General features: G+C 43.1%; 1 protein-coding gene across 1 annotated transcript; it reads left to right on the top strand.

The window, feature by feature from the left end:
* The first annotated feature begins 555 nt into the window (after nucleotides 1–555).
* On the top strand, nucleotides 556–25,147 carry LOC142784768 (uncharacterized). The gene is made up of 7 exons (XM_075883268.1): nucleotides 556–806; nucleotides 15,301–15,451; nucleotides 16,858–16,992; nucleotides 22,107–22,247; nucleotides 22,822–22,953; nucleotides 24,503–24,570; nucleotides 25,024–25,147. The coding sequence occupies exons 1-7, from the start codon at nucleotides 556–558 to the stop codon at nucleotides 25,145–25,147; spliced, it is 1,002 nt and encodes a 333-aa protein (XP_075739383.1).
* The last annotated feature ends 1,669 nt before the right edge of the window (nucleotides 25,148–26,816 follow it).

Raw genomic sequence — 26,816 nt, 5'->3', positions numbered from 1 at the left:
GCCCAGAAGTGGATGATCTACACGACGACCCGACGACTGGACACCTTGGTGTCTCCCGTATACTCGGGAGAATGCAAGAGAAGTATTACAGGCCACGACTTGCCGTCGACGCCACTCGTTACGTCCGGACATGTCGAGACTTTCAACGATGAAAGACACCGCACCGCCTACTAGGCCAGCCGGACTTCTCCAGTCTATCAAGCCACCTCGCCGGTTGTTTCAGCAAATAGGCATGGACTCACAGGAGCTGTTCCCGTAGTCGAATTCCGGAAACAAATGGATAATCATAAGGACTGACTACCTCACCCACTACTCCAAAACAAGGGCTCAGCCCAAAGACAATGCCACCGAGGTAGCAAATTCTTCGTCGAGAACATCTTGCGTCACGGAGCTCCAAAGGTCCTTATCACGGACAGAGGTACGGCCTTTACGACAGACCTTATTTAGGCAGTCTTGAGGTACAGCCAGACAAGCCAGTGCCGGACCACCGCCTACCATCTACAAACCGATGGCCTCACCAAGCGTCTCAACAAAACCATCGCTGATATGTTGGCCATGTACGTCTACGTCGAGCGCAAAACATGGGATGCAATCCTTTCGTACGTGACCTTCGCGTACAACACCACCGTACAAGAAGCGATGCAGATGACGCCGTACAAGCTGGTGTACGCAAGGAGCCCAGCCACGATACTCGATGCCGTCGTATCCAACGTCAGCGACGGAGTAAACATCGACGTCACCGTCTACCTTCCGCGCGCCAAAAAAGTTCGGCAACTCGCCCGCCTGCGCATCAAAAATCAGCAGAGGTTGGACAGTCACCATTACAATCTTCGACGAAGCTACGTATATAGAATACCAGCCCAGTGACCACGTTTGGGTATGGACGCCGGTATGCCTACGCGGACTGAGCCAAAAACTTCTGCGAAGGTGCTTGGGACCATATTGGGTAGTTCGACGTCTCGGTGACCTCCCCTACGAGGTTGTCCCCGACGGCATCACGAACTCACAACGGTGCCGTGCACGACGTGAACTCGTCCATGTCGTGCGCCTCAAACTGTTTCATGTGCGCAAAGGAACATAATGACTATATTATTTGTTGTTTTTCTATAATTGTGCTTTATTGCTTATGCCTATTTGTTGTACTTTTTGCTTTTGTTATTTTTGCATGCATTTTGCTCTCGTATTTTTCAAGCATCGTGACGATGTCTTTTTCAAAGGAGGGTAATGCCACGTTTCGTCCTCAGGTTTTGATATCGCATCCTTTCACTGCCAATAATTCTCAGCAAAAAGCACGCATACATTAGTCGAAGGAAGGAAAATAAAAGGAAAAGAATGGCAGGGAGGTTACCCACCCTAAAAGTAGCCGGTTTGCTACCCTGCGCATGAGAGGAGGATGGAGGAGCTGAAAGATATAGAGCAGAGAGGGAAGAGAGATAAACAGAGCACATTCGGCAGCACACGCGCGCACACTCTATCATAGTCCAGTCTTGTCTTTCACGGTGTGCGACAGCGCTGTTACAGCCGCTTGTTCAAGTCCGTGTCACGTAGGAATTTCAACAGAGCTTTTGTCGCCGTCTGTTGCAACGTCTTTTTTCGGGCACTTGACAAAATAGACGTTTGGCTCTTGTCGATCCGCGCAAAAACGTACGCCAGTGACTGTCTATAGATGTCATACAGCAGACAGTCGCACAGAATGTGGTCTAGCGTCTCTTCGCAATGACAGACATCGCAGAGAGCGTTGTCGGCTATTCCTATAACAAAAGAACACGATTTAGTAAATGCCACTCTGAGCTATAAGTGATGAAGAAGCGTGGCTTCTCTTCCGTCGAGCCCAGTTGGCATGCGGAGAGCCATCAAAGAGAACAGGTGTTGTTGAAGATTTGTCTCGTTGCTTGGTGGGCACCATAGTGAAAACGGTATTTCACACGCAAGTCATCGAAAATTACTTGCTGCATTGGTCCTCGAAAGTGGTATGGCTTCTTCTCGTGTTCCTTCAAGAGCTGCCCGCGCGGCAGTAACGGCATGTTTGTTCCCTATGACGCCGTAGTGACTTGGCAGCCACTGAAACATCTTATTATGCCCTTTCTCGTTTGAAGTGTGGAGAAGGCGTCGAATTTCGAAAAGAAGATTTTCGTAAGGCCCGCAACGCCGTGCTGAGAGCACAGATTGTAGGGCAGCCCTTGAGTCGCTAAAAATCGACCATTGTTGTGGTGGTTTCCGATTGACCACACAAAGTGCAGCGCGCAAAGCAGCTAGTTGCGCTGCTGTAGATGCCGTGAAGTGGTCAGTCCTAAAGCTGATGGTAACACCTGTTTCTGGGACAACTACTGCACCTGACGAGCACTGGCGGTTCGTGGAGCCATCGGTATATATATGTATATTGTCTGAATATTTCTCATGCAAAAGAAGAAGAGACAGTTGTTTCAGCACGGGCGACGAAAGCTCAGATTTTCTCCGGATCCCTGGTACACTGTCTTGCACTGTGGGTCGAATAAGACACCAAGGGTTTATCGATGATTTAAATGCAGAAGTGAAACTCGGGGGAAGTTTCTCGTTGTACTTCACAATGATTTTAGTGAACGATGCTTGGCGCCTCTCTTAAGGCAACAATGCAAAATGATGACAGGGAGCACGTGCGAAGTGCCTGATGTGCGTTCTCAGGACTTCTACAACAATGTGAGTTTGTATCGGATAGTCGCCAGAGATTGCAATTGTTGCCTCTGTTGACGTACATCTGGGCAGACCGAGGCAAACTCTCAGTGCTTGGACTTGTACTGCCTGTAGAACACGAACTTGCAGGTATTGGTTTTGCAGTTATTTCTAAGCACGAGCGAGCTATAACTTTAACCGAGAAACTTCAGGATGGCAATAGATCATTTTGTTAAGGTTACGCCCACTTTGAGAACATAAGAGATTATTCTGAAACATACGTCACCACTTGCGATAACACTACAATATTCGATGGCAAGTGTATAAATGGCGACATCATTTGCCGCTTGTCAGTTGATCGACAGCCGACGCTCTGTTAGCCGCTATGAGTGCCAGTGTCTTACTTTCCTTTTGTGTGGCCAGATGTTCCGCCCGAATAAATAGATTCTTCTTCGACCTGGAGTCTGTTCCCGTCGTTCACGTCATGACCCCATGACGACACATTTATTCGCTTGGCTCCTTTCCAGCTCAGCCAGTGTTAGAATTTCTGTCTATAACAGTGTTCTTCATTCAGCTTAGCATGCAGGTGCCTTCTTACAGGAAGACAGAATTTACTGTATTTTGTAAAAAAAACTTTTAATAATAGCTTAGGCCATCCTCAATCAGCAAGTAGTTCATCAAAGTTCAGCAAAGTAGCACACAAAAAATCACAGCCCAACCAGTCCATCCAAATTGTTAACTAGCGAAAGCTGACATGTTTGGCCCCGGTGCTTAGCAGTGGACTCAAGCCTGCGATGCACTGAAGCCTTTCACAATTACTGGTTTCATGTTGGTGCTTCTTTATGAGGTTGGACACTTGGGTTTACCACAGTGTTTAATTCACATGCCGCACATTGTGCCTCACAAGGTTATGGTCATGGAAGAGTGTATTCAGTGGTCGAAATGCATTTCGCAGTGCACTAATCACTGTGGTTGTTCCCGAACCTCAAGCGGTCACAGACGTCGCAGACAAAGCCAAAGTGTCGCTGGAGAAAGTCCTGCCAAAAGCTGGCGTTCGCCTCAGCAAACGAGCCCCCACAATCATCACATTGACACTGCAACTTCACGTTGTTGCGCGACTTTGACCTCGGGAGCTAACTCACAACACAGCCAATGGCGCCCATGCTTGGGTACGACGCTGAGAACGACGTAACTGATAACACAGATAATGGAGACCACTTACGACACCGCTGCCGGGCGGTTTTAGGAGTGAATGCTTTCTTACCTTGTCTCGCGTCTGGTGTAACTGGCAGTCTCTCCCGAGCAGTGTAATAGATGGCACTGTCTCCTAGAAGTACTTGCAAACTGCAGTTGAGTGTGGATATTTTAGATGGCACTGTACCGCTACTCTCCGATTGGCAACTGCATAGCTGTGCCTGGGTGCGTGGCGAACAAGTGCCCCTCTCAGGCTCCTGGATCGTCGCTGTACACGTCAGATCATTGTTGGGCATGGACGAACCGCAGCGGAAGGCGCGGAGGGTCGTGGCGTCTCGTTCTCATTGTCATACAAACAGAGAGACAGATAAACAGATAAGCAGACATACAAGCAGACAGAGAAGACAGGCAGACAGAAAAACAGATAAACTGACATACAAAGAGACAGACAGACAAACAGACAGATAAGACAGGCAGACAGAAAAACAGACGTACAATCAGATAGACAGACAAATAGATGGACGTACGGATGACGCACGGATGGACAGACGCAAACATGGACGGACAATCAAACGTATGCATGCATGGATGGACAGAGAGATGCAGGCATGGGCGGACGGACAGGATAGATGGATGGACGGACTGACGGACGAACTGAGGCTTCGCACAGTCATCATCATTCACTCCATGAACATGCTGTGATTTTTTTTTCGTCTCTCATAGCCATATAAAACTTTCGCTGTAAAAACCAGAATAAACGTCAAGTGTGTGTTGATGCGCGTATTGTATATATATACTTCCAATCACTTCGGCAAAAATTTGTTTAGTGGCAGCTGTGCACTTCTCAATATCGATAATAAGAACACAACAATTTCCATCATGCAGAAACAAGCTTTCACATTGAGCTAGTGAGTAATTAATGCATCTTCGACAACCAGTGCAGAAACGGGCAACCTGACAAGAAACGGAATATAGTCAAACGTTAATTGTGCATTTCTGCGCTGATTGTTGTGGAAGTTCTCAATGTGACTCACCAGGCATAAGACATATTTTAGAAAATGATGCGTTCCGCAACACAGTCCGCGCAATGCTCCATATTGGCTGCCCAGGTACTATGTTTCCAGTCTGCGAGGGCTATCTTAAATGTAAAGGGATCGTAAAATTATGGCGGATCGTTGAAGCTGGCAGGGTATACTTTCAACGGTGCAACCGCAGTAAGGTGAGCAGAAAAAGTGATCACCACGGACCGGCTCCTGCTCATGCTACTGTTCATCTTTGCTCCTGGGACACGTGTGCCGATTGGTCGGGCCTGGTATGCAATAACTATGAACAAGAAGAGAGAAAGAAAGAGGAAAAGGGCAGAATAAATTGAAGAGAAGTGAGAAAGAAGGCAGAAAGGGCTAGTGAGCCATAGAGAGAACGGTAAGGGGAACTAATTGAGTAAAAGATTGAAAGAGCGAGACAGAACAAATAATTAAATGAAAAGCAGGAATAAGCATGAACAAAAATTTAAATAGAACACAGAAAACAGAGAAACATAGAAGGAGAAAACGAAGAGAATCGAAGAAGGCCGCCCAGTTTTTGAATCTACGGTTCTTTTAAAGCATGGCTTAAATTGTGTGTGCCTTCACTAGTGGCCAAGGCAAAGAAAGTGCTGAACTGATTCTCACCCAGATAATATTGACCTAGTAGCTGGGCATCAATTCGACTACCCTGTAGCGCTAGGCTGAAAGAGTAGCCTAATGCAATAGAGTATAACTTGACCAAACAAAAGAGCTGCGTAGGCAGGACTTGGCCGTATGTATCCGAAGACAATGAGCAGCATCAAGCATCGCTTCCGAAAGCTTACCGAAGTCAGGCGTAGCCTCACATATGTTACAACTAGCAAAGTGTGCATCATCTTCGCAGTTGCTACTGATTCAAATAGTGATAATTTTTAGATTAAAAAAAGCTGCGATTTTATTTCTTATCCGCGAATGTGTTAAATGACAAAGAACACATTTGAAGGTCCTCCATAAATTCCATTGATAAGGTGCGGAATGACTTTCAGATAAGCGATTAAGGTTGCCGTTCTTGGTTAAAAAAACTCTATGCACAGAAAATACACAAAAAATTAAAAAAATCATCATATTTTTAGGTCTGCTTGTCCAGTGTTCCATGCCCCATAGTTGTTCGGTAGACTGACTGCGTTCTTTGTTTTTTTCGCCAAGCTCTGTGCTGAAAACGTTCGTGTGCCTATTTTACTATTACCCGGTGGCAGCAATTTTCGGCCATCGTTAACGCTGAAATATTTTATCAAGTGGGATAAGGGGCTCCAAGAATCCTTTACTGATATAATTTAGCTGATCGAACTTCAATTTTTGTGCCCATAACAATCAGGTGATGCCCGTAGCACGTGAGCTGGATGAACATTGGTCGTTAAGGATAAATGAATAGGTTTCTGGAGGAGGTAAACGCGTGAGGGGAAGACAGAAAGTTTTGTGGGCATGTGACATTCAGTTTGCAGCTATATTGTGGCAGCAGAGAACAATCTCGGCCTGATTGGCGTCACATGGTAAAGGTATTTGCCCTCGATTTGGCGTAGTCTGGCCGCTGGTTTGAATGATTATCATGAATAACCAGGTGCCAGGTTGGTGTTCTTCTTTTCCCCACAGAAAAAGCAGTGAGCTTCCAGCCAGTCCTACGAATAGCGATGAGTATATCCCACGCTGGAAGCGGATGCGCTGTCGATTCGGCACTGCTGCAAGCTTTTTTTTTGCACTACATTGTCGCAGATTTTTTTCATTGCGCTTAACTTTAGCCATTAAGTAATAGGTGGATTGGGGAAAGCCACGAGTCAGATCCTTATATGACTGACTTTCCCGATGCAGCCGGCATAGGTACTTGTTAATGTCTACGTCACTTTACGCACAGCAATAGGGGTGCAGGTGTTGGAAGTCGTACATGTCACATTGTGCGAGGCAGCTTCCGGCTTTTTTATGACAAATAAGAACCAGATGCACAACGACTGATGACTCGACACGTCTAGACATTAGGGGCTCGGAAGTAATTAGCGCAAACACCCCCACAACCAATGTTTCACTCTTTATTTCGGTGTATATTTCCCTAACAAACAGCATTATATTAAAGTCGCGCCGTAACGATGTAGACAAATATACAATTGAAGTGTGGCAAATATCACATTTCGCACTGGTGTGCAATACGTCGCAGCTCGTCTGCAACACAAGTAAAGCAGGTTCTTGACGTTCTTCTTATGTACCTTCAGTGCATAATGAATGCGCTAAGGTAAGTGCTCCTCATAGTACAAATTGTATTATAATCTCGTATGAGCCGTGATGAGTGAATGCAATAGAATTAGTTTTTTTCTTTTCGTAAGTAGGGTAAAAGGAACCATTTCTCAACTACTTGAGCTCTTTCAGAACAGGATGTAGTGTGACGGTGTTTGCATATTTAAAAATGTGATACGGTAACGGAGTCAGAACGTAGAGACAAGATTAACTCATCGCTGTTACACATTTCTTCTTTTAATAACTATATATATTGCTAGGTGCGAGAAGAGAGGATCGACCAGGCTGTACAGAAAACATAGTATGAGCAGCATTTGTAGCGTCACTGGTTAAGCAGCGGCTGAGTGGAGACAGACCTTAATTCATTTCATCGGGCACACTTGCGTTGCCACAAAAAATTGCCATATGCATCATCATCATCATCATCATCATCATCAGCCTGTCTACGTCCACTGCAGGACAAAGGCCTCTCCCATGTTCCGCCAGTTAACCCAGTCCTGTGCTTGCTGTTGCCAATTTATACCCGCAAACTTCTTAATCTCATCTGCCCACCTAACCTTCTGTCTCCCCCTACCCCGCTTCCCTTCTCTGGGAATCCAGTTGGTGACCCTTAATGACCAGCGGTTATCCTGTATACGTGCTACATGCCCGGCCTATGTCCATTTCCTCTTCTTTATTGCAGCTATGATATCCTAAATCCCGTTTGTCCCCTATTCCACTCTGCTCTCTTCTTGTCTCTTAAGGTTACACCTACCATTTTTCTTTCCATTGCTCGCTGCGTCGTCCTCAATTTAAGTTGAACCCTCTTTGTGAGTCTTAAGGTTTCTGCTCCGTAGCTAAGTACCGGCACGATACAGCCGTTATATACCTTCCTCTTGAGGGACAGTGGCAATCTACTTGTCATAATTTGAGAGTCCCTGCCGAATGTGCTCCACCCCATTTTTATTCTTCTAGTTACTTCAATCTCGTGGTTAGGCTCTGCGGTTATTACCTGCCCTAAGTAGACATAGTCTTTCGCAACTTCAAGTGCACTATTACCTATCGCAAAGCGCTGCTCCTTTCCGAGGTTGTTGTACATTACTTTCGTTTTCTGCAGATTAATTTTAAGACCTACCTTTCTGCTCTCCTTGTCTAACTCCGTAATCATGAGTTGCAATTCGTCCCCTGAGTTACTCAGCAATGCAATGTCATCGACAAAGCGCAGGTTACTGAGGCACTCTCCAATAACTCTTATCCCTAACTGTTCCCATTCTAGGCTTCTGAAAACGTCCTGTAAGCACGCAGTGAATAGCATTGGGGAGATTGTGTCCCCCTGCCTTACACCCTTCTTTATTGGTATTCTGTTGCTTTCTTTATGAAGCAATATGGTAGCAGTTGATCCCCTGTAGATTTCTTCCAGAATGTTTATATATATTTCATCGATGCCCTGATTCTGCAGTGTCTGTATGACTGCTGATATTTCTACTGAATCAAACGCCTTCTCGTCATCTATGAAGGCTATGTATAGTGGTTGGTTATATTCTGAGCATTTCTCTATTAGCAGATTGATATTCTGAATGTGATCGATTGTTGAGTAGCATGTTCTAAATCCTGCTTGTTTCCTTTGGTTGATTGAATTCTAATGTTTTTTTTACTCTGCTAGCAATTACCTTTGTAAATAGCTTGTATACTACAGAGAGCAAGCTGATCGGCCTGTAATTCTTCAAGTCCTTGTCATCTCCTTTCTTATGTATTAAGATGATGTTAGCGTTCTTCCAAGACTCTGGTACTTTTCCCGTCAGGAGACACCTCGTAAATAGAGTGGCTAGTTTTTCTAACACAATCTGTCCTCCATCTTTCAGCAGATCTGATGTTACCCAATCCTCACCAGCAGCTTTGCCTCTGTGCATGCTCTCCAAAGCTTTTCTGACTTCTTCTATCATTACCGGTGGGGTGTCGTCTGGGTTACTGCTAGTTCTTATAGTATTAAGGTCGTGGTTGTCTCGGCTACTGTACAGATCTCTGTAAAACTCCTCCGCTATTTTAACTATCCTATCCATATTGGCAGTTATTTTGCCTTCTTTGTCCCTTAGTGCATACATCCGCCTTTTGCCTATCCCAAGTTTCCTCTTCACTGCTTTGACGCTTCCTCCGTTTTTCAGAGCGTGCTCAATTCTCTCCATGTTATACCTTCTTTCATCGCATACTTTACGTTTATTAATCAACTTCGAAAGCTCTGCCAGTTTTATTTTGTCTGTTGTACTTGACACTTTCATGATTTGACGCTTCTTAATTAGGTTCTTCGTTTCCTGGGAAAGCTTGCCGGTGTCCTGTCTAGCTACCCTGCCTCCAACTTCCACTGCACACTCCGTGATGATACTCATCAGATTATCATTCATTGTATCTACGCTAAGGTTGGTTTCCTCGCTAAGAGCAGAGTACCTGTTCTGCAGTGACACTCTGAATTCCTGTACTTTCCCTCTCAGTGCTAGCTCATTGATTGGCTTCTTGCGTATCAGTTTCTGTCGTTCCTTCTTCAATTCTAGGGGGATTCGAGCCCGTAACATTCTATGGTCACTGCATCTTACCTTGCCAACCACTTGGACATCCTGCACGACTCCTGGGTGTGCAGTCATTATAAAGTCTATTTCGTTCTTATTTACGCCATTAGGGCTCCTCCATGTCCACTTGCGGTTTTCTCGTTTTCGGTGGAAGGTATTCAAAATACGCAGATTATTGCGTTCTGCGAATTCTACTAGTAGCTCTCCTCTGGTGTTTCTAGTGCCGATGCCATAATCTCCTACTGCCTGGTCTCCAGCCTGCTTCTTCCCTACTTTTGCATTAAAGTCGCTCATTACTATAGTATACTGTGTTTTCACCTTACTCATTGCCGATTCCACGTCTTCATAGAAGCTTTCAACTGAAGCGTCATCATGGCTGGATGTAGGCGCGTAAGCCTGTACTACCTTCATTTTGTATCTTTTATTCAGTTCATTTACAATGCCTATCACCCTTTCATTATTGCTACAGTAATCCTCTATGCTGCCAGCTATGTTTCTGTGAATTAGGAACCCTACACCCAGTTCTCTTCTGTCTGCCAAGCCCCGATAGTAAATGACCTGCCCATTCTGTAGCACAGTATAGGCCTCATCTGGCCTCCTAACCTCACTCAGCCCTATTATATCTCATTTAATGCCTTCTAGCTCCTCGAATAATACAGCTAGACTTCCCTTACTACATAACGTTCTAACGTTAAACGTTGCTAAGTTCAAGTTCCAATGGTGGCCTGTCCGTATCCAGAGATTTCTAGCACCCTCTGCTGCTTTGCAGATCTGACCGCCGCCGTAGTCAGTTGCTCCGCAGCTGGTGGGGACTGAGGGCCGTGAGTTAATTGACGAATGCCTACGGGAGGGGGTGGCCAGATACTGCGCCAGGGTGGCCAATCCTTCTCTGGTGAGATCATCGGTGCGTACCGGCTTTAAGCCGGTACGTTCAGACAGTAGTGGGAATGCTCCATGCATGTCTTCATTATTGTTGTTCAGCAGCGTTGGTGGCCACCCACCACGGAGCCCAACGAGGGGACGCTACAAGTTTACAAATGCTGAAACCTGCAGATGCCAGCCGTACAACGCCACTATAACCCATATGCATACATATGCGCATATGCATGCATGTAGCATAATCCCCAGCGAAAGAAGCTCTGTCTTGGCGTATCTAAATGTTAACGTCACTGAGAGAGTGATATGGCTTCAATAACGCTACATGTGCAATATCAGTGACCCATAGGACAGATGAAGGCGATGGGGAAAAAGGACAATTTCTTATTATAAAGGAGTAACCGCCCCAAGGACTATAGTATGAACCTGTGTAACGAGAAGCAGTTTATCCGACAAGCCAACTTCACGGGTCAGAGACAGCAGGACCGAAGAACTGTGCGATAAAGGCACGTTGTGGTGTCGTTGATGATACAAACGCCGTTGCTTTTCTTGAGAGGTCAGAAGGCGAGCATGGGAGATTTCGCGTGCGTGGGTGGCCCGAGTGATAGCGTGTTTGGTTTTTTCGCTGGTTGGTACTGCAGGAGATGGGATGACGGTGTCTAGAGGCAATATTGGTTCTAGACACAAAAAATGAGAGTATTGATGATGCGAAGACTTGTAGGCAACTGTCACGTACAGCAAAGGAGTGGCAGTGTGGGAGTGGCTGGAAGAAACATACTTCGCAAGCATGTCTGTAAGAGTTCGATTCAGATGCTCCGTAAGTCCATTGGTATGCGTATGGTATGACGCAGAGAGCTTGTACCTCGTTTCACAGCAGTGCAAATGTCGGCTATGACCTCCGATAAAAAGGTCAGGCCATGGTCTGTAGGCATGGAGCTTCGTGCGCACAATCACGTCTTGTAGGAGGAAGTCGGCGACATCTGTGGTTCGGCTTGTGGGAAGAGCTCTTGTGATGGCGTGACGCATCGCGTAGTCGATGGCTACAGCTCTCCACCGGTTGCCTGCACTGTCTGCAGACTGATGACAATGAATGCGCCGTGCTATGACTCATATTTTTTTCCGAGGTCCCGCAGTCCGACGGAACAGAGAACTGCAGACAACAAACCAATCTGCTTCCGCTGCCACAGAGTTGGCCATGTCTCTCGCTATTGTCGCAGCACTTGGACGCTTCAAACTGGAGCCCGTTTTTCTATTCTCCTCGCCCATACGACGTCTGCCGTTGGTATTCGCCTTGTCATGAGTCCACTTCTTCCGACGCCCTAAACTGTCACTATACCGCTTGGCAGAGCAGAAGAGAGGGGCGTCGCTATCGATGGGCAGTCAAGGGCATCGCTATCGAACCACGCCACTATTCATTCTTGACTATGTATGCATCCTCTCAGACGAAAAACTTGAACATGCAGCAATATGAAATTGTTGGTGCCAACGTGTGGTACTGGCTGCTCTCCCCCCCCCTTTTTACCTATACCATGGTATTGCTTAGAGCCTAACTGAACAGATTCTTTTTGCACTTCTCTTCTTGTGCCTAACAAACGTCGAAGTAACTTTTTGAGAATAACAAAGCAAAGAATGTGAAGATGGGACACGCACTGAGTTTTCTCTTTATACATATCTCTACGTTTTATCCAAACATATAAATAGCTAATTACAATTCTAGGGGTTTCTCATGCAAAAATTGCAATAAGATTTTTGGATACGCCATCACCGGAGGGCTCTGAAAGTTTTTACCACATGGAGAACATGATTCTGAGGGTAAATTTAAGGACATGGGCCTAAGGCATTTCGCATCTATTGAAATTCAACTACTGCCGTTATGATCAAACACGCTTATTCCTAATTGGCTACCGAGCCTGAAGGGAAAATCATTCACGCTCATGTGTACAATGCAGATTCAAAGGTGTTTAGGAGTTTTGTCTGGCACCATACCTTGAGAAGGCCCAGATGTGCTCGCTAAAAGCTTTGCGGTAACTAACGTGGTGACACTTATTCAAGCAATCACTCGCTTTATGAATCGCATGTCGCCCCAATCTTTCAGTAATTCTTGAAGATATTCAGTATTTAGTGCAGTATCATGTCATGTACAGAAAAATGATTGCCCTATATATTGCTGTATTTGGTAGAAACTAAAGGAAAACTTATCAAACCTAGACATTTCAAAGGATTCCCTTTCATGGAGCCGGTAGCGAACTGCACAAGCACAAAAGAAAGAACCAGGAAAGTACTGGAAGGGGCGTTTTTTTTCTTTCTTCATTCTCTGCTTTGTACTCAAAAAAAAACAGTCATTTTATTATTAACTATAAGGAGACAGCATGTGGTATGGACACGCGCAAGTCGTTAGTTAAAAAGTTATTTTTATATTGAGCAGACAGTACTCGATTCATTCACAATTTTTTATTTAACACCACGGGCACATTGTAATTTTGGTACATATTAAGAAGAGTATTAAAAATCAACTTCTGTATGGAGGTAATCTCAGGAGCGAGGATAATCAATCGAGCATAAGAAGTTTATTTTCGGTAAATAAGATGTGAGATGCATGAAGACGACAAACAATTTTGCCTTGTAAAAGAGAACATATAAGGGCAGTAGTGTTCGTCACTAACTGAATACATTTGAAATTAGATATCCGAAGTGAAACTGTAATTAAAATACTGTACTTAGTGAATTTTTGTGATAAACTTGCGGGGCATGCGAAAACAGACACAACAGAGAAATGAAGACAATTTTAAGACTAATTCTTATCAATCTAACTCTATATTAGTGTGCCAGAATAGTTCTTGCAAGTTGAGACTTCTTACCTCACGCATACACTTGAGTACACGAATGTTCTAACAATTCAGATGCATCCCATTCCACATAATAAATCGCGGTGAAGGTATTCATAGTTGTATTAGAAACCTAAAGGCTGAGAGTAACATCAATAAAGACCTCACATAGTGAACTGGAGTGAGAAAAAATTGCTGAAGTCAAATATACGAGAATATCAGCCCTAACAATTCTAAGCGCCCGTATTTCGTTTTTACTTTTCGACTAGCAATTACTTGTCTGGATACATTGCTGGGAACCCATATGACCCTACAGATCCTTTCGTTGCCACTGTTTAGTGTGTTCATGGAACTGACTTTAGAATGGCAAACAAGCTTGTTCTGGCACATAAAAAAGCAGGGATTTCATGCTCAATTCTGTAGATTGCGCGAGCTTCTTTGCGTTGTTGTACTGATTGATGGCTAACAAGGCAGCAATATAGATCGAACAGCTGCTAATGTACAACGTAATTGTGTAGACTCAAGTACGGCCAACTGAAGTCCTTCCTGCACGTGTGCTTCACGTGTATTTCCAAACTCTAAGCTTGTCCTATGTTGGCTTCTATTTTAATAGAAGTGAATTTTCTACCGTTAATGCTTCATGCTGCCAGTTACTAATATTCTGTAAAGAATTTCCAAGCGAACACTCGTGCACAGCTGCAAGGGCTTTTTGAACTGACGAAAACAGGTTAATGGGCCCAGTAAAGCCTGACGGTAATTGTATATTTTTTATTGAAACATTAACACGCTTACAATACTAAGTATCTTGATATATATGCTGATTCGTCTCATTTTTTAAAAGGAAATGTTTCTGGATTGTGACATGAAAGCGGTACTTTAAAGCCTACGACATGCTTTACGTGGTACTTCTTACAAACTCAACGCAAAGGCATGCTGTTAGAATTCTACTTCTTATGCGGTAATAATAAAACCCATTGATTTGGGCACTCGTTCTTTTATTAACTTCTAGTTCATGGTGAACAAGGGCGAGAACCTGTTAAGAACAAAATCTTCAAGGCTCCTTTGCGCAAAAAATGGAGAACTGATGTTCGTGTAACATGCTTTCGTACTACAATGCCACCAATATATTTTTTTAGTTTCTTCAAAGCAAAAGAATTTGATGAAAGGCAAGCAAAGCTGCATTTCAATTCCCTTTCCGTCTCATAGACCTATATGCATCCATACCAATAGTTTTAAGGGAGCTATGGCGCCAAAAACAAGGTGATAATAAGACTAATTCATCAGCGTAGCTTACGCAGGAGTCGTAAGTTTAGAACTCAAAATTTAAAAAAGCTGTGTGGCTCCTCCACATTTATGATTTTAAAGTATGTAGCAAGTTGCACCGAAGGACAGCAATCAAAGAAATTCAACAGTTTTAGACATACTTATTAGTTTATTCAACTCTCTATCTTTTATTCAAGGCATACTGCCAACCTCATCAGAGATTATCGCAGGAAGAACATCAGCTCTAAATACGTAAGAGTAATACTTAAAATTAGAAGTATTCAATAAGTTAGACCAGTTTTTTATTAAATAACGTGCATACCAAAGTTTGTACATGCGAAGTTTTTACGGACATCAACAAACAACAAACTGACACATCATATAGCATCAATACAGTTATGATTTTGCAATCATAGTTACACAAAAGCACGCAAGCTTTAGTAAATTATGAAACATAAGGATTATTACAGTGGTACTTAGTAGAATTTGGATAGCGAAATAAACACTGCGACCGCTAAATAAATGTGCAAAATGTGAGTAGTTTATGTTTGTGCACAATGTAAGTACTTTATAAGTAGGAATAAAAGAATTGTACGTGACAAAGTATTGCTAAGAATGGCAGGTTGGCCTTTCGTGCACGCGTCTGTTCTTTCTTTTAATGTTCAGCTCTGACGCCATGACTACTCTGAATATTGGCCAATCTGTGAAGTTGGCGGTGCTAGCATGTGCCATTCTGGCCAGTCTGGAACTTATCAAGACCGGCCCATCCACTCGACAAAAAGTTGTTCTGTACACTCTCATGGACATTGCATACATGGTAAGTACAAGATTTCAAAGTAAATTACACAAAATGGGAATGCATAATGAAGAGTAGTACGCCACGTGTGCTGAATCTCATTTTACAAGGCTTTGATTTTACGGTATTCATGACTTTCCTGTTCGAAAGAATCACTGAATTGGCGCTGCTTTCTGTAAGCTTCTCCAACCTCAGGTGTTACGTATTGGTTAACAAGCCCATGCGTTATGAACAATTCATTAATCATTTGAATGACCTATTTTCCGCTTCTTGATTCTGCCGAGGCTGAAGCTTATCGGCTTTTACAGTCGGCCACTACGCCCTGATTGTGATGGACATTCGCGGCACAAGCGTGATTGCTGGGACAAGCTTTTCTTCTGTCTCTTTCGAGATATCCGTCTCAATTCTTGTGACCTTGCGTGAGCTTGTGTTCCCTATACTATGTAGTACAGCCTATACAAGGAGAAATTAGTGCCCTGTTTTGCTAGAACAGTCAGTAGTAGCGGTACGTAATAGTCATGTAAGTTTCCAAAATATTGACGAATCCAGCTCATTCGTTTGCTCACTTATATCAAAAGCAAGGCTTCTCTTTGATCATGCTTTTAATTACCTCCCTCCTCATATTCCTAGCATTTTTTCGTGCTTTAAGGATCTTATTTTCCTAGCACAACAGCAACTCACCACAAAGAAGTTTTGGATATTGTGAAATAAATTGCCTAAGTTGATTTTCTTCTGAAAAGATTGAAATTGCATGAAATTAACCAAAGATATATGTCAATTGACTTTGAATATAAAAATAACGTCGTTTTTGTTCCTTGCGTACGTTGACAGCATAATAATAATTATTCCACCTCTTGTTTCTTTATTTGTAAAAGTGTGAAGCTTCAAAGCAGTAAATTATTTGCACAGTTTTATATGCCTGCTATGTGAACTTTATTTTCGTAATTACATTCCTACTATTCTGATATATAAAACACCGGTACTTTCACGCTCAGTGTTCTCATTCTTCGCTCTATTTGCTGTATAATAGTTGCCCTGTGGTTGTGATATATTTTTAAATATTCAGCAACAATGTACACTTAATGTGTATATTTATATTCAGATGACGTGGTACGCGCAATCAAAACACGGTCTCGTTAGCGGTTCTTCAGCGCATATGCCGAAAATCCCATTGCTGTGTGAAAGCGCCGATGTTAAAGCTGTACGGAACTCACCCCCATGCTTACGCTGAAGGTGTTCACAATTGTACACATCATTCGCGTAGCCAGTGCACTCTTTTTGTCGTCTCGTTAGCACCAGTCATTTCTTTTATATTTGTAAAATTACAATGAATGAAATATCCTAGCTCTTGTAAAACAGTTTGCTGGCGCAGCCATGGCTAGCAGAATTGTTGTTAAAGCACTTAACGTATATATTTATTGTTATAGGTATCGTGTGCCGGAACATGTGCAGCGCTCGTGTACGAAATATACTATGTTTTGTTCAACGACGTTGGATGGATTAGCTGGACTTTGAAGCAAGTGTTTGACATCGCCTTCGAAGTCGTGTTTTTCTTTATCATTGTAAGTAGCCCCGGCAGATTTTGCATCTAGTATAGAAGCACCTGTGTGCCTAAGCTTGGCTACTAAAATGAACTTTGAGTGACATCAGTTCTATGTTGCAAGATAAATATGATATGTTAGGGTAATGGCAAGCTATGGTGTTTCTTGGGTTGTCTTGCTGTAGTACGTAGCAGTGCTGCTTTTAACTCCCAACTAAAATACGTGGGCAGCCGTGTGAACTGATGATTTCTGAGCGTTAGGGGCAAAGCACGAGGTTTCTTCGTCCATAATGTCCGTTCTCAAGGCTACTATATACGGGGCACTTCTCTTGTAACGTACGGTACAGTCGAAACATATGTGAGACACAAAACGCGAAAGTTTAGGAACAGACTAACATTGAATTAAAGTTGTGACAGAATAATATACAACACCTTCAACCAAAAACCTCTTATATTTGTCGGCGATTTCAAAGCAGTTATTATGGACCTTGGAACTTAGCTCTGTAGTTGATTCTTTATGGAGCTTTATACCACTTTCTGCCACTCAATTTATGTTATAGGACTTAACGGTCGGGTAACATACTGTAGAGTCTGAACATGTGTGAGACACGAAAAAAAAAGTTTGAACAGTAAACTCAAATTCAGCATAATGTTGACAGAATAATATAAAACACTTACAAGCAGAAATCAGTTTTTCAAATAGAGCTACCTGAACGTAAACATTATAGACCTTAAGACTTAGCTTTGTAGTCGACTGTTTAGGTCGTTTTGTGTAACTTCACTAAATTTTCAATATAAGGGGCGCCGCCCGGGCACCATACGGTAGAGTCTAAGCATAGACGAGGCACAAAAAAGTTTCAACAATAGACTTATATCAATCATAATTGTGACAAAACAATATAAACCCAAGCACGAAGCATTTTTTCTAGTCAGCTACTCCAACGTAAACATTATGGACCTAGTAAATCGAACTTGTAGACTACAGTGTACGTGAATTCCTGAAGCCGGAGTGGCCAGCGAGCCAGGCGCACTGTTGGATCCTTGAGTGTTCAAAGCCAGCATAGCGCATGGTAATCTGCGGTCACGGTGAAATATCGGCCTTATAAAAAGGAGTGGAATTCACCAACTATTCATACAGTTGCCAGGCATTCACTCTAAGTAATGGAATTATTTTGTTCAACAGGACAAAGCTACCGGCTGCCTGCTATATATTTATGGTGCGGGACGAGGATTTGTTTTCTTACCTCAAAATAAAGAATCGCATAAGCAAGGACTTCATTATGACCGTATTGCATTGCGCTAGCACAGCGCCAATCCTGTAGCCGCTAACGTCAGTGCGGACAACGGTAGCCACGGACCCGTAGAAGTGATCGAGAATTGGTGGAGTCGTCGACAAGGTAATGAGGCATAAAAAAGCAGTGTCTTGATGATGACCCCACATAAATGGCAAGTCCTTCTAATTAAGATCAGTTTTACGGCGTGCCATGTCCACAAAGTTTCTGACAAATTGTCTGAAATACGAGCACAAGCCCACAAAAGTGCGAGTGTGTTTGGTGCAAGTTGGTACAGGGAACTTTAGAACAACTTGAACATTGTTGGGATTGGGGCAGATAAAAGATGAGTCGAGGAGGTGTCCCAGGATGGCAACTTGCTGGTGCTTAAAGTCAGTCGAGAGGAGTCTCAAAGGTTGGCGCAAACACAATGATGTCGTTTAAGTAACAAAGGCAGATGAACCATTTAAAGCTGTGCAATATTGTGTCTACCGTACGCTCAAACGTGGCCAGCGCATCGCACAAGCCGAACGGCATAACTCTGAACTGGTAGACACTGTGAGGCGTTAGAAAGGTAGTCCTGGCACAGTCTAGGCTGTCTACTCCGATTTGCCAGTAACGGGAGCGCAGGCCTATTGAATAAAAATAGGTTGGTGCGTGAAGTGAGTCCAAAGAATTACCAATGTGGGGCAGCGGGCATGTATACTTTTAGTGATTCGGTGTAAGGGATGATATACCATTCAGAAATGCCAGGTATTATCTTTATTTTAACTAGCACTACCGGGGACGCCCACGGACTCGAAAAAAGCTCAATAATGATGTTACAAGCTGCCACTCTAGCGTCGCCAGCGCGAAGTCGGCGACGGGAATGACAGCAGGTTGGTTCGTTTCGTACGCAAGCAGAGACAGTGAAGAGATCAGAGACGTGAGAAAACAAAACAACTTTACTCTAGTGATATTGCAGCACACGGGATCTAATACAACACTTCAATACAACTAACAAAATACATCGACACTTGATACAACTAAAGAATTATATAACAGAAACAATAAATCAGCTTACGAGAGAGAACTATTACAAACCACACAAACTAGCAAGAATAGAACGACGGAGGAGAAAGTTCGAAGATATGAACAGGTGAAGGCATACGTGTGATGACCGGCAGCATTGTGTCCCCGACGATCGGATGCGAAAAGTCGAAGAGAGTTCTGACACGACTGCGATGTCGGCGGTGTTGCAACGCTGGTGGCTCCGGGAGGCTAGTGCTTGCAGGTGACTTCGAGCAGGTTGAGCTAACTCGAGGCGAAGTCCCGATGTCTACGTTGCAGACGTTAATATCGCGTCACGACTAGACGAACAGCTAAGTTTAGGTGGCCAGCCGATACAGAGCCACACTAAAAACTTCTAGCAGAGATGCTTGTTGATCTGTTTCTACACCATGTTGGTCAGCGACTAGTCTGCCTAGCAGGGCAAAATCCTGCGCTTAAATCCCCCTCGTGTCTCCTCGCTCTATTCCTTGGGGACAAGAGACCTCTACATGGGTCCAATCCTGTGCGTCTAATTGATGGAAACTCCGCCCCAAAATATTTTGACCCCACCCCTTTTTAATTGGGAGAGGGCCCGCAACTAGCGAGAGTGACAACCTGTCGGGTTGTTGTCATACGGCTTGGCCACCAGCGCGTTTCCCACGCTTTTCCCCGTGGGAACGGTCAAACGTTTGGCTCTCAGCCGGTGTGTCTTGTAGTCTAATCCTTGTTCGGGGTATACCGCGGCCTTCTACGACCTTGCAGACGTCGCCACAGTTACAAAAGGATTAACTGTCGGCGGCGACGTTCTAAGAAGAGCACCCCATTTTGCACTTCTCGGCTCCCTTTCATGCGCCGCCGTTTCTCACGGTCAGTCGGGGAGTACGGCGCCCGTTAATTGCCGTGACGCGGTGTCGCCAAAAATGGCCGTCCGTGACAAATGACCTTTGTGATCGTTTTTTTTTACCTTTTGTTGAATAACTTGGCGCTCTGATGGGGACAATCGGCAAGGACCCTTGTGGGTCAGAGCTGCATCACCAGCATCTGTGTGGTGCTTGGCCTCCGAGGTCCAACCTGACGGCCTACAATCAAAATCTAATATTTCCGAGTAGGTCTGTAGGATTTCACAATGTTTTTTCTTTGATAAGTCAAAAGGTCTGTCAAAATGAGCTTCATTGCACTGTTGTGCAACGCTGAAGATCCAGCTGCATCTTTCTTATGAGGGTTTGAAGAAACAACAGTGGGCAATTAGTGTGCCACAGACAATATTTGGCTATGTTTAGATGACGACGGAGTGCCGAGAGTCTTGACTTGGGGTAAGCGTTAGGGCTGTGTCCTTAGTTCAAAAAGGGACGGCACATTTTGTTCGCTGTAATAGTAGCAACTGTGCAAGAATAAGACACGTGCCGCGCCAACAAAACTCCCGGAGATAAAATCACCACATAATCACCACCTGGTACTCTCGGGCACAGTTCAGCAGCAAAGAAGGTTGGTGCTTATGATGGCAGCCGAACAAAGACAGTACATGAAGGCAACTTGTGCTGTACGACACCGGCGAAGTAGTAAATGACAGCATAGTGGTAAGACAAGAAATCGAGTGCGAGGATCACGTCGTGAGAATGGTGAACAAGAACATGAAACGTAACGGAAATTTGGTGGTTGGGGACGCTCACGCGTGCGGTGCACATTCCGAGCACAGCCGCAGTTCCTCCAGTGGCGAAAAGCACAAATAGGGACTCAAGCGGTGTAAGTACTTTATTTAGCCATGCACGGAGATTAGTACTCATAATTTAAATATGCGCTCCTGTGGAAATGAGGGCAGAAATAGGCAGGCCATCCACTTCCTCAGCGATGAAATAGACGTCTGTAGTCTTGGGGAGCAGAGGGTTTTCAAGTCGGGGGTTCAATGCAGCGTCACCTCAAGGAAGCTACATTGCTCAGTTTTCCGAGTATGGGCGTTTGGTATAGGGCAGGGCGACGCGTAGCAGCGGTGCTGAGGTGTGCGAGAGCATTGTTCGCACGGGGACGGTGTATGACTGAAGCGTCGTACAATCGCAACAATATTATAAACACATTGTCTATGATTGCTCACCATGCATCAGTGCCTCCTTCGAAGCTATTACTTCCAGCAAAGTACTTCGCCATACAAATCTTGTTGAGATAGCATGAACTATAATCAATTTCGCACTATTCAAGTTTTAATACCTAAAAACAATGACACTTATCAAATAGGCAAAGCAACATAACTACTCTATATATGCAGTAGTGTTTTCGGTCACACAAGTAAGTGAGCATAATTGGGCGGAGTGACCACGACAGCCCCTCTCGGTAGAACAGTTATACACAGTTTATATGCCGCACTTTGCACCATATAACCTGCACTCAAAAAATAAAAACAGTGTGCAAAAAGTGTGGTTCCGGGTTATCTATGCAGCCATTGTATGCATAGCGTTTTTTGTTCTCATTTGTAGCGTTAAACTTAATGATCCCCGTCGTGTGCAGGGGGAACCACGTGCCGAAACTTATGGCATAGGCTGAAGTTGCACCTCACTTCAGTACGGTAGCAATTGTTCTTATAGTTACAAGTACATATATAGAGCTCATACTGGCATAGTTTCACTTTTTCAATACAATAATAACAAACCTAGACAGACGCCAGCCAAATACGAAAGTCGCACTTAATGAGAACTCGCTTGGAACAATCATACCACTTGCTGCGACTTGTATGGGAGGCGCCTATAGACATCTCCTGATTTTAAGGTCCATTAAATAATAAGTTTTGTAATCAATTCTCTTACTTATCCTTTTAATAGCTTCTTATTTCTTTTTTTTTCAATAGGTCCTGTTATGTGTCATATACATTAAGCAAAGACTAAGAAGAGCGTGTGTCCCCGGCATCCTATGCGTCATTCATGGCATGATTCTTTCGGCGTTCATAAACGATTGGCTGGAAGTGATAGAACATGCGTACTCCTGTCAAGTAAGCGTCTTCTTTGTGTTCTCAAAAACTTAAATCATATGAGTGGTCGACTCATTGAAATTGACTTATCGAAGTACACTATACTGAATTTCAACCCTATGCTTAGAGCGAACGAGTTCCGGCTGTCACAAAACAACTCTAAATTGGCAGGTTCACTTTTATGTTACCCCTCTTCTACACTATAAAGTAATAAGCTGCTTTTCTGATACTTTATCAGTGTTCTGCGGAAAATTGTTTTTCAAACCCACACTTAGTTTGTTTAAATTTCTGCAGGTATGCGCACCAGGAGCGCCTTACTTAGAATGCATTATTATAAGTCGAATATGAGGTTGTATTATGTTTCCCGTACTGTTCTTCACTCTGAGTACACAAGACGTCATCAGGCGGCCAACGACACATTCCTGAACTCGTTCTTCTAAGGGTTTACTGTGCCATCTTAGAGCGCGTGAAACTAAAATAAAAGTTATATTAGCAAAGAACAAAAACGTCCCTACGTTAACAGTTACCTTGAATAATGTTCTTTCTCACTTTCTCAAGGATGGTCCAGGCAATAATGCATAGGTTTTTGTTCCAGTCTTCGAAATCCATTGTTCGCATCTACTTAGCTGAGAAGAGCATCGTATTGATGTGCAGCACTTTCATGGCTTTCGGAAACTTCGTGCTGTGTGGCTTTGCCTACTTGCCACGGTCTGAACATAGTTCCAAGGTAATAAATAATTTATTTTTTGTCTTTGCGTGGTGTAGAACGTACTTTGAATCAGTGAGCCATGTACACAACCTTACAGTATTGGGCAAAGACAGTTTCACTGTACACAATGGCATTCATAAGGTCTAGGTTATATAGGGTTGTTTTGTTTTGCAAGAAAATGCTTAAGCAGCATACTGCTAATAAATTTTACCATCTTTAATTGAATGCACAAGATGGCCCATTCAGCTATAAAATTTTTATGCTGTTTGGCTGACACACAAGCGTCATTATCACACGTAAATTCAAAACGATTTTCACTAGCACTTACTTAGAGTATCCTTTTTAGCTCTAAAAACTAAATCCTGTGATAACGGTCATGAATTTACACTACACTATACCCCCATAAAAAGCAAAGATTTGTGGGTTTAATTTCTTAAGGTAATTGGTTTGTCTTGCAGCTGGATATTGCGTGCATGTACAGAAAACAGCACTTGAGATAAAATACAAGAGCGCATCGGAAGCTTTTTTTTCTCATTCTATAGAAACCAATCTACCTTTTGTAACTTGATTTCAGAGTTTCTCAAAGGTTTTAAGCAAAACGTGCTGCCTTATGCAAACTTTAACCTTCTACACGAGAAACTGGGGGTCCACATGATGGGGGGCCACATGACTGGGGGAGTATGGGTGATAAAATGCCCGTGAAAAGGTCAACATTGAAATTATGTCTGGTAGTATAGCGGGCAACACAGCTGTGTTAGTGACTCTGGCTCATAAGTTCCGAGTGTTCTATATTCATTACTTGACGGTTGAGTGCCTACAAACGGGAGCTAAGAAACTGCGAAGTGACCTGTAAAATATGCCTTGTAGACGACTGCCACGTTCCTGCTTCTCTACGTGCACCAAGAACGCTTGCCATTCGTAATCATAGGGTGGTTTTGGGACTTTAAACCCCACATGAGAATGAAAATGTTTACATAAATTACTATGTGTTGGAAGATATCTCTTCTCATCTAATATTTGCTTAGGTTACTTTTACCGAGTTACGCTTATTATTACGACCAATCGAAGCGTGGTTTAGGGTTCAGCCGTGACGTTCATGCAAATACGAAGCTTACAGGGTGACCTTTAGTACTGGCGAGAAGAGGCTTCTGCAGTTTAATGACACGTCAATTGCAATAAATACAAGCTGCAAACAGTGAGCCAGCATTTGTCGCCATGAACTTAAATATTTCAGTTGCTGACCTCTGAGAAAGTGCAGTATTCAAACAACTAAAACCTACGACCACTTGGCATAATTCAGGATCCTTTCTTGAATAATACTTCATGAACTACAGTTCACAATAATTGAGCAAGCACATCGAGTTCATCAGCCTAGCTCCGCTAAAAAGGCAGTGCTTTGTAATATTGTAATAGTATATGCATGGTAATTCCTTTCTAAACGGATATAAAAATATTTATATTGAATCCGAGGGGAGATAGTTTTAATAATATATACCGACACTTGCCCGGCATACCATTTAGAAAAGTATCTTCAATCATTATAATCATCTTCGTCAACTTTTTTCAGCAAGCAAAACAGCAAGACATGGACGGATATTCTCCATTTTCAAATGTTATTCTCAGGGTTGCGTACAAGTAAGTATTTAAATAGATTCACCGAATATTTGCACAGAAATGAGTTATCCTAAAGCAAAACCACACCATCTAAGAAAAACACCTCTGCAAGTTCAAATTAAAGAACAACCCCTTTTAAGGAACTCTAATAATTATTTGAATTTTATTCAACACCGCAAAGATCAACAGCGCTGAGGTATATTACTTCGCAACAACTTTTAATGTCTAAAGATATACTTTAACAGCACCCTCCTCTCAATCCTAGCAGTGCCACCCGAGAGTAAAGGAGGAAGCAGCAAGGATCTCAAAAGTGCTTTGAATTATTTATTCTGAAACCATTGAGTAGCACTAATATTTACCTTATATGACAAAAGACAGTTATTCATTATTAGTTGTGCTGGGTGTGTTTTGTAAAAAATAATTACATGCATATGTTGTTTTATTTAGTGCGTGTACGTTTTTTTCATAACGCAGGCACTTTAGAAACACGCTTTTTCGCTCAAAAGTGGTCACACAAGATATACCGAGGCTCACTCTACGAGCTCGCTGCACTTTAAACAGAGAAAGCGAGTACGAAAAATTTGTAAAACAGACGTAAGTATTCTGAATGACTGCTACAACTGCTAAACAGAACAAAGCTGAGCTGACACTTGAGCATACGCATGCGCTCACGCATTCCAATACTCATGTATGACATATTGATTGTAATAATTCTGTTAACGGCTTATGTGTCATTTGAGCCGACAATGTTTTTTGAAATAACTGTGAGTGGTGCATATACTAAAAGTTAAAGTATTGTATGCACGACTTGTTTGATAAAAGGTCTCAGGGCCGTTTGTTGCGCGTGCTAGGATGAACTCTACATCCGTTCAATCATTATGTAAGAAATTTCACAGCTCAATAACGCTGAATAGAAAAAAGCAGGGCACGCTCTGGCAAACGGGTAGTTTTGGGTCATTAGGGCAAGGCGTCGGGCTTCACACGGGATGTCTTCTAATGAAATAAAACATTCAAGCATACCTGCAGTTCCCGGGACCTCTTGCTTCACCGGCATTCACTTCACCTTTCCAATCCCTGCAAACAAGTTCAATATCTGTAACGTATACAACAGATCTTACGTATATTGTAGGGGAAGGGGGGGGCAAAGTTATGCCCGCCAACAGAGCTACCGACTTGAAAGATGTGCGAGATGTGCTCGGAGCACGTTTCTAAATATCTGGAAACTGCGATCAATTTATTTTCATTCATTTTACAGCCAAAGTTCAAGCAGCCCGTGCTCTTTCTACTGTCTCGTGCTGAAGCATGTCTGGAAGGAACTGTATTGGTCGAATTCATTGACACTTCTGTTCTATTCATCGCTTCTCATCAGAATTCCACTGTTTGTGTAAGTTGTGTTTCTTGCTTGGCTATCAAATGTATTTGTAAAGGTAATGGTTATTGCGTACACTTGTAACCTTGTCTCAATCTCGTTTGCTTTTTTTTGAGCTTTGCTGAGGAGAACCTGTAGTTCATTCGACATTTCGGACAATTATTACACAGTTGGACGGGTTTAGCTTGTGGCATCTATATGCAAAATTATCGCATAACTTGTGGTCGCATTGCACATTCATACATCAAAAGCTACCTATTCCTGAAGGCTTGCTGGGCTTTCTTAAGGTGAACTAAATTGCTCTTCCCGTTGATCGTACAGTCTGTGCGATAGGTATAAACACTATTATTCTCAACAAATGGTCATGTATAATGAGCAGAGCTGCTGGTGAACGAAAACAGTGTCTAATGGCGTCGAGTGGCCAAAACTTTACAATATTTCTTTACACTTATCGGAGTCGAAACCATTATGACATTTTTGTGCATGACCTACAAAAAAGAAAGTCCAGCGCACTTCTTTATTGGACATCTAGTCGTTACAACACAGTTGAAAGCCTGTCTTAAATATGCATGATTATTTCGCCCATACGGCAGTGAATCTGGCACGCCTTCAATTACAGCATGTGTATGATCCACTATTCATCAATATTCAGCAACGGTCGCTCAATTGTAAGAGAGCTCCAAAATAATCTGACAAAACTCTACCGTTTTTTTTTCTTCAATGAACTGTTCGATCAAGACAATGCTTGTTGTAACATAATACTTGGAAGCTTTGTGAGCATATTACAGCAACAGTTAAATGCGACGCTACTGGGCTCCTAGGCTGAGCATAAAAAGCAGGGTAGCATGTGTAGAAATGAACACAGTGCTTTTATTTCGCTTTCATCAAGCTCAAATCT

Source organism: Rhipicephalus microplus, unplaced genomic scaffold (genome assembly GCF_043290135.1).
Source record: "Rhipicephalus microplus isolate Deutch F79 unplaced genomic scaffold, USDA_Rmic scaffold_15, whole genome shotgun sequence".
Taxonomy (NCBI): Eukaryota; Metazoa; Arthropoda; class Arachnida; order Ixodida; family Ixodidae; genus Rhipicephalus; species Rhipicephalus microplus.
This window is presented reverse-complemented; position numbering and strand designations above follow the sequence as displayed.

Excerpts from the sequence above, each read along its gene's own strand:
- LOC142784768 (XM_075883268.1), top strand. The coding sequence starts at position 556 with ATGTACGTCTACGTCGAGCGCAAAACATGGGATGCAATCCTTTCGTAC. Across the intron at positions 807-15,300 it reads CGCATCAAAAATCAGCAGAG|CTCTGACGCCATGACTACTC; the intron begins GTTGGACAGTCA and ends TTTAATGTTCAG. Across the intron at positions 22,248-22,821 it reads AACATGCGTACTCCTGTCAA|TCTTCGAAATCCATTGTTCG; the intron begins GTAAGCGTCTTC and ends TTTTTGTTCCAG.